We start from the raw sequence: 12,748 nt of genomic DNA on the forward strand, positions 1-12,748 counted from the left end.
AGGACTGAGTATTCATCAGTATGAAATCTGTATATAGCAAGTTTTCTACTCCATCCCTGCAAGAACTTTTAAGAGGAAGTCAATCCGTTAAACTATGTATTTCCAAGGCCATGTTTAGTTCCTGCTGTGTGGTGTAGCCATTGTGGTAGGTATTTGACAAAGGACAAATGACACACTGTCTCCACCTCTGAGGGGCTCAGAGCTATGAGGAGGTAAACGTGTCAACCTGTAAATAAGGTAAGCGTTCCCACAGTCCCTCACGTGGGAGCTTCCTGAGGACAGGCCTCTTGGCTTCTTCATTATATACCCCAGTGCCGGCACACAGAGGATGCTTGGTAAAACGATGGACAGACGGAGTAGATGAAATGTGCACTCTGAGAGCCCACGTGATAGAAAGGTTAATTTCATGAGTGCAACAGAGCAGGTTATATTTGAATCCTGAAAGAAGACTCAGACATTCATCAGGAGTGAACGAAAAATACAACCAGCTCTTACTAGCTTGCCCGTATTTATTGCACACATCTCTGTTTAAGCAGCCATAGAGGTTATGTGATGTTTAATAAAACTCGACTGAAGAACAACATGGAGTCACCTTTGTGTGCAGCTCAGCTCTGTGTTTATCGTCACTTTAGGTGACGTGGCATAGCTCATAATACATGTTTGAGGCCGTTAATGCCTAGCTAATTGATATCAGGAGGGTCCAGCAGGCCTCTTTGTAGTTTGTTGCATTAACCGAACCTTGGCCAAGGACTGGTCATAACATCCTCTGAGTGCACCTTGATATTTATCAGGCTCACCTGTGGTGCAACTGCATGCTAAAGGAACATAAAAAAATAATGGAACAATTAAATTCTTGTGGGAATTAATCAGGATAGCTAAAACAAGAGATCTATTTTAAATCACCTTTAAAGACATGAATAAAGGAAAAGTGTTCCAATAGGGGTAATGAACTACACAAAGACCTAGAAGCCAGATGGTGTAATTAACATGTTGAGGTGTCTGCTTTACTAGGATAGAGAGATTAATGTGGGCCTGGTTCTTGCTTCCCTTCTCACAACTTCCCATTTCCCAGCCCCTTTGTGGCTTAGAAGCCAAGACCCTGGGAGGTTTCCCCCCAAAACGATGGGCTTCCTTTTCTTTTGGGCTCCTTTAGGATTGGGGCACAGGTGGTCCTGCTTGTTTGCCCATGCTGTTCTCTAACCACTTACTCTCTGCTCTTTGCCTTCTTCCCTGGCAGAAAGCCCCAAGGAAAGCTCAGAGCCCACGGGTTCTCCAGCCCCTGTGATTCAACACAGCTCGGCAACAGCTCCCAGCAACGGCCTCAGTGTTCGCTCTGCAGCCGAAGCTGTGGCCACCTCAGTCCTCACTCAGATGGCCAGCCAAAGGACAGAACTGAGCATGCCGATACAGTCGCATGTGATCATGACCCCACAGTCCCAGTCTGCGGGCAGATGATGCCTCCCCTGGTGGAGAGGTCCCCAGCCAGAGCTCGCCCGCCCGAGAGCCAAGAGAGATGTCATCTTACCCCTTCCATCTGCCTTGGACGTGGCAGTATTGGGGGAAGATTGTGTGTTGTGAGTAACGGACAGAAGTGGGGCTTTTCTCTTCAGCCACATGGTCATGTACATTGACACCTGTACTAAGAGCCTCCCAGCCCCGGAGCCACATAGATCATCCCCAAAGGGGGCAGTTTCTGATGTACCCACAGCCAAAGGCCTTTCTAGATGGTCCGAACAATCACCCCTGCCTGTGCATGTATACCTGTCTCTTAACACTAACCCTTGCACTTCTAGGTTTTGGGCTTCTCAGTTCCCTCTCTTCCCGTGAAGCCATGGCTGTTAGCTTCCTGTTCTTAGCAGCACGCCACTTCCTGCTAGGTAAAGGGAGGCTAATGTTGATGGCAGGTCACCCGAGGGCCCGCCTCAGCCACCCCATAGGCTCAGGACTTTGTCTCCCTTTAGCTGCTTATCTTATCCCCTTTCCCCTTCCTGAAGTCTAGTTAAAACATTCACTTATGGCGAATGTGAAGTTACCTTTGATACATGAATTAGCAGTATTTTCCAGCTCCTCCATAAACTTTAGTCCTTCTCCCTACCTGCCACCAGAAAAACCTCAAAAACAAAAACAAGCAAAAAGAAAGAAAGAAACCCCAAGAATTCTAGTCCTTTTTCAACTATTTCCAGAGCTATTTGGGTATCTCACTTTGTGTCTTGAGTTTTCCCAGTCTCCAGGAGGGGCCTTTTCCGCCTCCCACTAAGTCTTGGCAAGAACAACTTGTGTGGCCTTATTAGCTCTTGCTTGTTAGTGAAAAGGGAAAGCACCCCGAGTGTGACTGGCTGATTCCTGCCTCCCCAGCCCGCCCTCCTGCAGCTGTCGTTAGGGCAGGCAGGAACTGCATAGTTGAAAGCTCGTTCTGTCAGGTTACTGAACTGATTCTTTATGTTTTACAAGAGTTTACTGGCCAAAGCACACATGTTCCATTTGGTCGTCCGTCACTCCTGTCTCTCCCTCTCTGTCCCCTTGTCTGTGTCCTGCCTCTGTCTTCCTTCTTCAGATGCAGCCTTCCGAAGCTGCTGTGTAGGGCACGCTCACACTCCCTTGCTCTTCTCCCAGCCTCACGTGTCTGTCTGCTTTTCTGGGCTAGAGTCTTCTGTTCACAAGCGCCCCTCACCCTGGATTCCCCCCTTCTGTCTTACACCAGGCTCCTAGGCTAGCCTCTGGTCCCCTCTGCTCTGCAGCATGTCTTCAGCCCTTCCCTGCTCTCTGCCCCCTTGATGCAACGCGTCCCCAAAGGCCCAGCCTCAGGACTCTGAGACATCAGAGCCAGGGTCCTAAGTGGATTTTCTCGAGGGTCAGGTAGGATGGGGAGGGGCAAGAGAGAGGAGGTGCAGTACTGATCTCAGCAGAACAGCCCTGCTTGGGGAAGGTCTGGCCTGCCTGGGAAATTGGTGACTATTGCTCTCAGCCATTCTTACTTTGAGGAGTTCGGTTGCAGGGGGAGAAATTCATCCCTCGTGTCCCTCTTTCTTCCCCATGAAGACTTCTGATCTTCCTTTGGCTCTGAATATGCAATTTCTACCAGGGCCACAGGAAGTGATACAAAGCCAGAGGCCTGTGGATAGATAGGTCAGCTTTAATAGCCTGTCAGTATGAATCCCTTCCAACTGTCCCAGAGCCACCTTCTGCCATCTGCCCAAGCCAAGAATGCCCTTTTCTCCCTCTCTCCTGCCTCCATCTTAAACATACATACAAAATAACTGCCAGCTTCCTTCCTTAGTTTGTCTTCCAGAATTGGCTGTCATGGGGGAATCAGGACATCTAAGCTAAGAGAGTCCCATCTTCTCGGAGTGCTATACCGGTGAGCCAGTCAGGTGATGTGTTCCACTGCATTTGTTTTCTGTCCCCCCTCCCCCCCCGCCCCCCCAGAGCCAGTGCTGAACAAGACACACCTGGTTAAGAGAATGGAGAGAAAACATGGTTTTCTCATCCTCTGCCACCCGAGACCGAACAGGAACAGCCCCTGAGGTGACTCAGACTAGCAAATGGCCCAGCAGATGGTCGGGATGCAAGTCCCCACCTCCAGGGACCGCACTTGCCTTTAACAGTTCACAGCCGTAACTTGTACTCAGGACTTTTCCTTTTGACGGCTGCTCCCTGGGACTTTCTTCCACTTTAGTTGTGTCTCATTTTTTATCATCTTGATTTCCCACCAGCAGCCTTGCCCTAAAGCTTGACTGAGTTTATGGCTCCTAAGGAGCCTTCATAAGACCCTGGACTGTTTTTCTTCCCCTTTATTCTAGTGTTTTTCAAGTTAAGAATCCGTTTGTCACTGCACACGTGCCTTGCCTCACTGCTTGGCCTTGGAGGAAGTTCAAGTCGTACCCATCTGTGCCCGTGTAGGACAACTCATTTATTTAGAGGGTCTCATGTAGTTTCTCAGTCCCCGTGTCTCCCCCCTCTCGAGCTCTTACCTCATTGTCATCAGTGGGAAGTTATTACTGGGGCCTAACTGAGGGGATTGCCAGAAGCTTACTAGTGAAGCAGTAGGAAGGAACAGGACATAACCCCCCAGATAGCTCTTTAGCTGGTCCTTGGCCTCACTGAGAAAGCAGGGCAGTTGGTTATCCTAAGGCTGTCTCATAGTTAAGGGGGATGTTACTTATACTTATTTGTTATTGCTGCCATCCGTGTGGCCACTCTCCCTTGCCCTTTGCTTTCCAGACTTATCTGGACCAGAACCAAGCATCGTGGAGGGCGTCGCTTCTCCCTTCTTAATGATCATGGCCTTTCTAGGGGCCCAGGGGAAGATACTTTGTGAAAGGAGCTGGGAGTGTGGATGCCTTGGGACGCTCCCACCTCACTGCAGAGACACAGATGATAGATAACCAAGGCCAAAGAGAAAGGTGCCAGACCAGGGGTTCTGGTCTGCAGACTTTTGCCCTGTTCCTTTAAAAGAAAGCTTGCTCAGAGTTGAAAAGTCAGAGAAAACTTCCCTCACTGTTAGAGAGGGGAAAAGTAGGCTCTCCTTTACTTGCTCTTTCCCTGTTGGTTGTACACCCCAAATCTGGCTTTCTTCATCCTCCACTCCTCTCCGTGACCCTAAGCACTAGACCCTCTACTCTAGGTAGTGGTAAATAGGAGACGACCTAACCTCACTCACCTTGCCGCCCGCCCTCCCCCCACCCCATGCCTGTTCTGCCATTCTTAGCTCCTTTCCTAATTTGCTGCCCTCCAGCACTACCCATCCTGGTTAACAGGGTACTTAACCATAACCATGCCCTGTCTACAGCCTGAACCGCCAAGCAGACACCAAAAAACTCCTCTGGTTTCTAAGGCTCCCCTGCTCCACACTGAGAGGCTCCTTTAAAGGTGCTAGCCCCGAGACAGCCCCCTTCCCCTGCGAGTCACCCCCCTTTCTTTCATGACTTCCTTGCCATCCCCCAATCATTATTTTTCATGAATATTGTACATTGTATACACAGGAAGGAAATGTATTCTTTTTTTTTTATTCCATAACCAGTCCGATTAGAATCCAGTCTTCCTAGTTATATCACCTATGCCTTTGTTGATACGCTCTTTCTGCTTTCTTTAGACTTTTGTTTGACAGGGGTGGAGGGGGGAATGGGACAGGACCCCAAGGCAGATTAGAGGATCCCCCATCCTACTTCAGACCCCCACAACCCTAGTCATCCCTCTCACAGTATAAAACTGATTTCCCTCTGTGTTTGCATACATGCATGTACACACAGACATAAATCCCCACCCCCTCACCCCAGAGTGAACAGGAATAAGCGTAGGTGGCTACTGGCCACTGTTCCCACCCTGTTACCAGTTCATGCGTCTCTCTTTGGGGTAAAGTCCTACCCCCAGAATGAGAAAAGGCTGGGGAGAGTAAGGCAGGTTAAGACAGCTGTGTCCTTTGTAGACGCAGGTTTGTATTGTAGCTGCTAGGGTTTATCTTATTTTTGTAATGGGGTGGGGTGCTGGTAGCACAGAGCTCCCATCAGCATTCGCTACCGGTGAGTGATGTTTTAGCTGTAAGAAATGGCTATGAGCACTAGTTTCACTGACCTTCCCTTAGGGCGGTGGTTCTCAGGATGTGGTCCAGGCCCAGTAGCAGCAGCAGCACCAGTATCTGAGAGCTTGGTAGAAATACACATTTGGGCCCCACCACAGACCTCTTGAATCGGAAACTGAATCAGGCTGGGCTCTAACAAGCACTCCACGTGATTCTGACGCACACTAAAGTGTGAGAACCATTGCCTTAGGGGCAAGCTGGGAAATCCTGTAGGGTGCCAGGGATACTTTAAGTACCATCCTCTGCCTTAGCACTAACACATTTTTCCACTTCCTCCAGTCCCTCCCTCCACCCCCATTAAAACAACAACCGCGTCGTTCATCTCAGAATCTAGGCTTGAGTTCCTTCTACTTCTTCCTAAAACCTGTTCTGACTTGGTCCTGACAGGAATTGTCCCATATTCCCTTGCAGACTGGTCACTCCACGTTCTTTGTTACAGGAAGGATGGGCTGGAGCTTGAGCTGTCCTGTACACACACACACACACACACACACACGCGCGCGCGCACGCACCTTTCCGGCAGGGAGAGGAGCCTCCAGCCCCAACCGTGGAGGCTGCAGCCTCCTGACATGGTATCTGTTGAAAGAAAGCAGTGTGTATCTATGGCTATATCTCTGTTCATCTGTATATCTTTGACGTGTAGCAGCACCTCTCCATCCCGTCAAGGAACTGTACTCTGGGTCTGGGTCTCTCCAGTCCCCAGCGATGGGCTTTGACAGGTGAGAGGATGCAGTGCTACGGGCTGTTCTGTTACAAAACCGTCTCCTCCCTTTCCCTGCCACCCACTCGGCATGATCCCTGTGAGCAGGCTCTCACTATCTCCCAGGACGGGGCTGAGACAGAGGCTTCGCTCTGTTCTCCCTAACCGTGCCTTCTTCCATCCCCCCCTTACCACCCAGCAGTTCTGCCCCTGGCCATGCCTTCTCCTGCTCCCCCTTGCCCTGACATATATTGTGCCTTATTTATGCTGCAAATATAACATTAAACTATCAAAGAGAACCACTGTTATGTCTAATGCTTCGGTACTCTGATCTACAAGTCTCATTGGCCACCCTCTCTGGGAACTCCTTGGGCTTTCACGTCTGTGCTTTTCCTCACTCTCCCATTTTTTAGGACAGAAGGAGCAGGGATTCTTGTCCCTCCTTTTGATGCAGGGAAGACACAGCCTAGAGAAGGTATGTGGTTTATATAAATTACATAACACAAAAGAAGGCATAGAGACCAGGGTTCAGATCTGTGCACTGCCCTGGGGACAAGGGCCCCCACATCATCATGGGAGCCTTCACTATAGAATGTGGGTGCGTTATGTGAATGGGGAATGGTCGGGTGTCCGAAGACAGGCGGCCTCTTGTCTCTGTTTTGTCCCCACCTTCCTCCCAACAATAAAAACCAAAAGCAAGCCCTACTCTCAGTAACTTGGCAGCATGACTAGGGAAGTGCACACATACACACAGGAAGTGAAGATGTGGGGAAGAGGGCGATCTGGAAGTGAGGGGTGGAGCTTGTTTAAAAGCAGGTAAGAGTTCGCCAGAAAAACATGTAATGGCCAGGAACTGTGGCGAGGGGCAGGGGAGTCCCTACTAATAGCTCGTGTCTGTGCACCCTTAGATAATTAGCACAAGTGAGGAAGAGAGAGCCAGGCTGCAGAACTTGACCAGCAGATAGCAGGTGCCTCTGAGGGTTTCCCAGTAGAAGAGAAGCAATTTAGAAGCTGTTTGTGGCTGGTATTTGGTATAAGTGACACAAGCAGGAAGCTGGAGTCTCTACAGGAGAGTGGGAAAGGCAGGGTGGTCTTTGCCGTGTTGTGCTCAGGAGCACACAGGTTCCCAGAGAAGGGTGAGAAAATAAGTTGCTGAAAGCCAAAGACCAAAGCCACCAAGATTGTGAGGTTTTGGAAGCGTTGAGACTGAAGGGAGGGCACTTTCTCAGGGTGGGAGAATTAAGCCATTCCAGATGCAGGCGTATCTTGTTCTGTTGTGCTTCGCATAGGTGGGGGGGTTTTATTTCGTTATAAATTGAAGGTACAAGATTCTAGTGCAGGAAGTAACGCAGATGTGGGCAAATAACAGCAGAGAACTAGATTTAGAAGTGGAGCCTGAAGATGGGACTGCATTGGTGTAACCCCATGATCCAACCTGAACAGAGGAGCTGCTGCTGACGGAAGAGCACAGAAAGTGCTTTCTTGAGACACATTCTCCTTCCGGTGAAGATGCTGTCAAGACTGTAGAAATGACAGAGGATTGGGGCACCTGGGTGGCTTAGTCGGTTAAGCATCTGACTTTCGCTTGGGTCATGATCTCGCGGTTCGTGGGTCCGAGCCCCGCGTCGGGCTCTGTGCTGACTGCCAGCTCAGAGCCTGGAGCCTGTTTCAGTCTGTGACTCCCTCTCTCTCTGACCCTCCCCTGCTCACGCTGTCTCTCTCTCTCTCTCCTAGAAATAAATTTAAAAAAACATTTAAAAATTTAAAAAAAAAAAGAAATGACAGAGGATTTAGAATATTACAGGGCGGGGTCTCTGTTAACCGAAAGGTTGATGGTTGGAGCCTCCCCGGGAATATAATATCTGTGGTAGAATATTACAGGGGTGCCTGGCTGGAGCCACATTCAGTCGGTGGAGAACGGGACTCTTGATCTCAGAATTGTAAGTTCGAGATGTAAGTCCCATGTTAGGTGGAAAGATTACTTAAAATCTGAAAAAAAGATTATTAGAATATAATAACAGAAACGTAGTTGATAAAGCAGTGGTTGGGTTTGAGAGGTTTGACTCCAATTTTTAAAATTCTGTGGGTAAAATGCTATCAAACAGCATCACACACTACTGAGAAGTCATTCATGAAAGGAGGAGCCAATCGATGAAGCAGAATTTCATTATCTTGTTTTAAGAAATCGCCATGCCATAGCTACCCCACCCCTTTAGCAGTCACCAACCTGATCAGTCAGCAGTGCCCAACATCAAGGACAGGTCCTCCACCAGCAAAGATATTACAACTTGCAGGGGCCTGGCTGGCTCAGTAGGTAGAGCATTGACTCGATCTCAGGGTCCTGAGTTCAAGCCCAACATTGAATGTAGAGCTTACTTAAAAAAAAAAAAAAATTACAACTCGTTAAAACTCTCAGATGATTGTTAGCATTTTTTAGCAATATCTTAACTTCGTTTTAAGTTTTATTTATTTTGAAAGAGAATCTCAAGTAGGCTCCACGCTGTCAGCACAGAGCCGGACATGGAGCTAGATCTCATGAACCCTGAGATCATGACCTGAGCCAAAATCAAGAGGCAGATGCTTGACCAACTGAGCCACCCCGGTGCCCCAGCAATCTTTTAAATTTAAGGTATGGACATGATTGACTTTTTAAGACATTTGCACACTTAATAGACGACAGCATAGAGTAAACATAACTTTTATGTGCGCTGGGAAACAAAAATTCATTTGATTTGCCTTCTTGTGATATTTTATTGCAGTCTCCAAGATATGCCTGTGCCTACCAAAGGAGGTAGCCGTCTCCATCCTGGGCATAGGAAGTTAGCTAGGCCAGACCTTTACTGAATTGAACCTCAGCTCAGGTCCACTTGTAATTGATGAGCACAGATACTAGGAGAATCAGAGTGGCAGACACTTATTGGCTGCTCTGTGCTGGATGGAACACTAGATGCTTTGCATTCATCAAGTCATTTTCATGTTTACAACAGCCTCTTGGTAATGCCTCATTTAAGATGAACTGAGGCTTAGGTTAAGACATTTGCCCAAGGCACATGGTGAAGTGCACGTGCTGGCATTAAAACACCCCGGCGCCACTCTGCAGTGGCTCACAACCCTGCCGCTCTGGACTTCTGTCAGGTAAGAACAGACAGAGGCCGTGATGTGGCATAGGATCCATTTCCCACAGAAAATCCCGTCTGCTCGTGACCTGGATACTCCCTTCTAAGAAGCGGTGACACTCCACGATGTGATGATGATGAGTGTCAGGTTCCGTGCCTGGGACCAGCTGTGAGCCCAAGCTTCCAAAGGGGTCCCCCTACCTTAGGCCACATCAATAGAAACCTAGTAGAACATCCAGATCAAAACCGGCTTTATTCTGCCTCTCCAGAGTTATAAATCGGTTTCTAGATGCCTTGCTTAAAAGAGGGAGGTCCCCTTAACAAAAAAGAGTGGAAGAAGGGAGTCTGTCTTCAAAGACATGAAAGGCTTGCACACAAATGTGCAACAGTCCTAGTGAAGCACACTAGGACCCCTGGTGGAGGCCACAGGAGACAGAAGCCAGCATGGCATACAGATACATCTGCCCAACCACTGTCTGAGGAGATGGAAAGTTCACTGGGACTCATGTGTGAACGGATCACCACTGCTAACGTTTTGAGGACACTTGCTCCGTGCCAGATCCGGTGCCGAATGGATTACAAAAAGTATCTCAAATAATGCTCACCCTAGAAAGTAATTCCTTTTTAAAAAAAATTTTTTTTAATGTTTATTTTGAGAGAGAGAAAGCATGAGCTGGGGAGGGGCAGAGAGAGGAAGACACAGAATCCAAACAGGCTCCAGGTTCTGAGCTGTCAGTACAGAGCCTAACGCGGGGCTCAAACTCACGAACTGAGATCACGACCTGAGCCGAAGTCAGACGCTCAACTGACTGAGCTACCTACCCAGTTGCCTCATTTTGTTTTTAAATGGTTTATTTATTTCTGAGAGAGAGAGAGACAGACAGCGGGAGCAGGGGAGGGTCCGAGAGAGAGGGAAACAATCCGAAGCAGGCTCCAGGCTCTGAACTGTCAGCACAGAGCCCGACCCGGGGCTCGAACCCACAATCCGTGAGATCATGACCTGAGCCAAAGTCGGAGGCCCAACCGACTGAGCCACCCAGGCACCCCACCCCATTTTTTTTTTTTTTAATGTTTATTTTTGAAAGAGAGAGGGAGGGAGACATAGAATCCAAAGCAGGCTCCAGGCTCCAAGCTGTCAACACAGAGCCTGACGTGGGGCTTGAACTCATGGACCTCAAGGTCATAACCTGAGCCAAAGTCAGACCCTTGGCCAACTCAGCCACCCAGGCTCCCTGACAGTAGTTCCTTTTAATGTTGCCATGTTTTAGGTGAGGAGACTGCAGTTCATTGAGATGCACTGGCCCAAGACTGATCCGCAGGCCCTTTATGTCATGGCCCCTCTCCAACACAGGCTGGAGAATCACATGGCGGGGGGGAGGGGAGGAGAGGACGGGGGAAGCTGAGGAAGGAATTTTAGGATCAGAAGGGAAACTGTACCAGATGACTTTGAAGGACCCCTTCCTGAGAGTGACTGATTTTTTTTCCTAAGGCAGAATTCCTTTCACCTGTTCCAACAGGTCAGAGGCTGGGGTAACTAGGAGGAGGTAGACAGAACCATATTCCAACCCCAGGGTCCTGCCCCTGCCTTCTGTGGCTCCTTAGAGTCAGCCTTAGGAACCTCCGTCTTCCCCCACCCTTCAAAGAGCAGAAAAAGGAAATGGCTGGACCTGACAGTGCAGAGCTGTGGCCACAGGGTGGCAGCAGTGCCTCACTGCAGAGGAGGGCTCCAGCAGCCCAGGTGAGGCAGGTCCTAAGCAGGGCTCTCGAGTGAAGACGGGGTCAGTCTACAAAGATTTGAAGCAGTCACCCACTGTGTGGACTCTGAAACCTTTTAGCCCCCTGTATCCCACTTTTCCGTCCCCAGGCAAATCTCAGCATAGCGATTTCACTTTTAACCCTCGAAGAGGCATGGAGGCGCAAGGCTGTGGATAGGCTGGATGACCCCGGCTGCAGCCAGTCTCTGGAGGGACCCGGCTTGGTCATTCTGGCGAATTCTCACCCTGGCTCTTAGCCCCTACCTCTGTCCCAGGACATAATGCCTAGCCCTTCTTGAGAAGACTTCCTCTATGCTTTTATTCTCTAAGTTAGGAACGAGAGGAGGTGATCAGTTGAAGCTCTCCAACCTGTTGAGAAATTAGGGGTTCGTGAAGGCCCCTCAGGGCCTGCCTCTGACAAAGCATCTGCAATTAATGATGCTTCTTGAACTCTGGAGACAGGATTTATGGATCTAATAAAGTCTCTAACTCCAGGCCTTGGGGCTGGGGGCCGGAGGCTGGGAGCAGGAAGTCCCGGGGGTGCCATGGGAGGGGGTCCCAGGCGGCTCCTAATGGAGCCATGTGTTTGCATTGCCTGTTCTAGAGCCCCTCGGGCTGCTGAGGGGAGGGGGCCGGGGCACAGCGGGTATAAGAGGCGGATATAGCCGCAGGAAGGCACACGGCAGGATGGATTCCAGGCGGGCAGCAGTGCTGCTGCTGCTGCTGCTGCTACTGCCAGACTGGGGCTGTGCCCAAGGACCAGGTGGCCAAGACGAAGGACACCAAATCTTTGTGGTAAGTGACCACCCCATCCCCGTGTTGCCATTCTTCTCTCTCAGCTTGAAGCTTGTGTTCCCAAGTTCAGGTACTTGCGCTGCCAGGGTCTTCACTGGGTCCTAGTATCTGAGGAGATAGCTCCTCAGCTTCCCTTCGCCATGTGACCTAAATGTCCGAGGCCTTTGCCCACCTTCCTTCCCCGCTGGCCTTGTCAACCACAGGAGGAAGACAGCAGGCCCCGCCCGCTGCAGGAGGCCCAGACCCCTGGGTCATTCCTGCGCTCCCTGCTCCAGGCCATGCAGAGACCCGGCCGTAGCTCAGCCTTTCGGTTTCAGCCCCAGAGGTGAGTTTAAGAGGGACACTGGGCAAGGCAGGGGCCAAAGGGACAGGAAAGGGGGTGGGGAGATTTGGGACGGGCCGTAAGGACCTACAGCTGAGGATGGATCTTTTCCAAGGTTTGGCAGAAACACCCGGGGCTCCTGGAGCAGCGAACAGTTGGGTCCCCGAGCTGGGGAGGGGCTCAGCTCCCCGTTCTGGAGCCTGGCTGCCCCTCAACGCTTTGGGAAGAAGTGACATGTCATCCCTTGAAATATTTGCATGCAAGGCTCACAACTGAAAGTGCCATGTCTCCCTTTCCCACCCACCCCCACCCCCAAATAAAGCTGTCTGGCTTCTGAACCCATGTGTCTGCCTTTATGAGACGTGAAAGGGCTGGGGGAGAGCCCCGGGACAAGAACCACAGCCCCACAAAACCCAGCTCTGCAGGAACCCAGGTGGTGGCGTTCCCAGAGGTCACTGCACCTAGCCTCCTGCCTCTAGAAAG

The 12,748-nt window shown here is 50.1% G+C and overlaps 2 protein-coding genes across 3 annotated transcripts in view; both read left to right on the top strand.

Annotated features, from left to right (window-relative positions):
- LOC120247229 (cyclic AMP-dependent transcription factor ATF-7) overlaps nt 1-6,593 on the top strand; it is an 87,199-nt gene extending 80,606 nt beyond the window's left edge. For both annotated transcript variants that reach the window (XM_039255046.1, XM_039255047.1), the window contains exon 12: nt 1,238-6,593. In XM_039255046.1, coding sequence (XP_039110977.1) covers nt 1,238-1,455 — 218 coding nt within the window. In that variant the 3' untranslated portion in view covers nt 1,456-6,593. The remainder of the gene's footprint in view (nt 1-1,237) is intronic.
- Nucleotides 6,594-10,575: 3,982 nt separating this feature from the next.
- Nucleotides 10,576-12,607, top strand: NPFF (neuropeptide FF-amide peptide precursor). Its single transcript, XM_039255048.1, has 3 exons — nt 10,576-11,943; nt 12,147-12,268; nt 12,381-12,607. The coding sequence occupies exons 1-3, from the start codon at nt 11,836-11,838 to the stop codon at nt 12,496-12,498; spliced, it is 348 nt and encodes a 115-aa protein (XP_039110979.1). The 5' UTR covers nt 10,576-11,835; the 3' UTR covers nt 12,499-12,607.
- The last annotated feature ends 141 nt before the right edge of the window (nt 12,608-12,748 follow it).

This window comes from Hyaena hyaena, unplaced genomic scaffold (assembly GCF_003009895.1).
Source record: "Hyaena hyaena isolate Hyena2069 unplaced genomic scaffold, ASM300989v1 scaffold_510, whole genome shotgun sequence".
Lineage (NCBI taxonomy): Eukaryota > Metazoa > Chordata > Mammalia > Carnivora > Hyaenidae > Hyaena > Hyaena hyaena.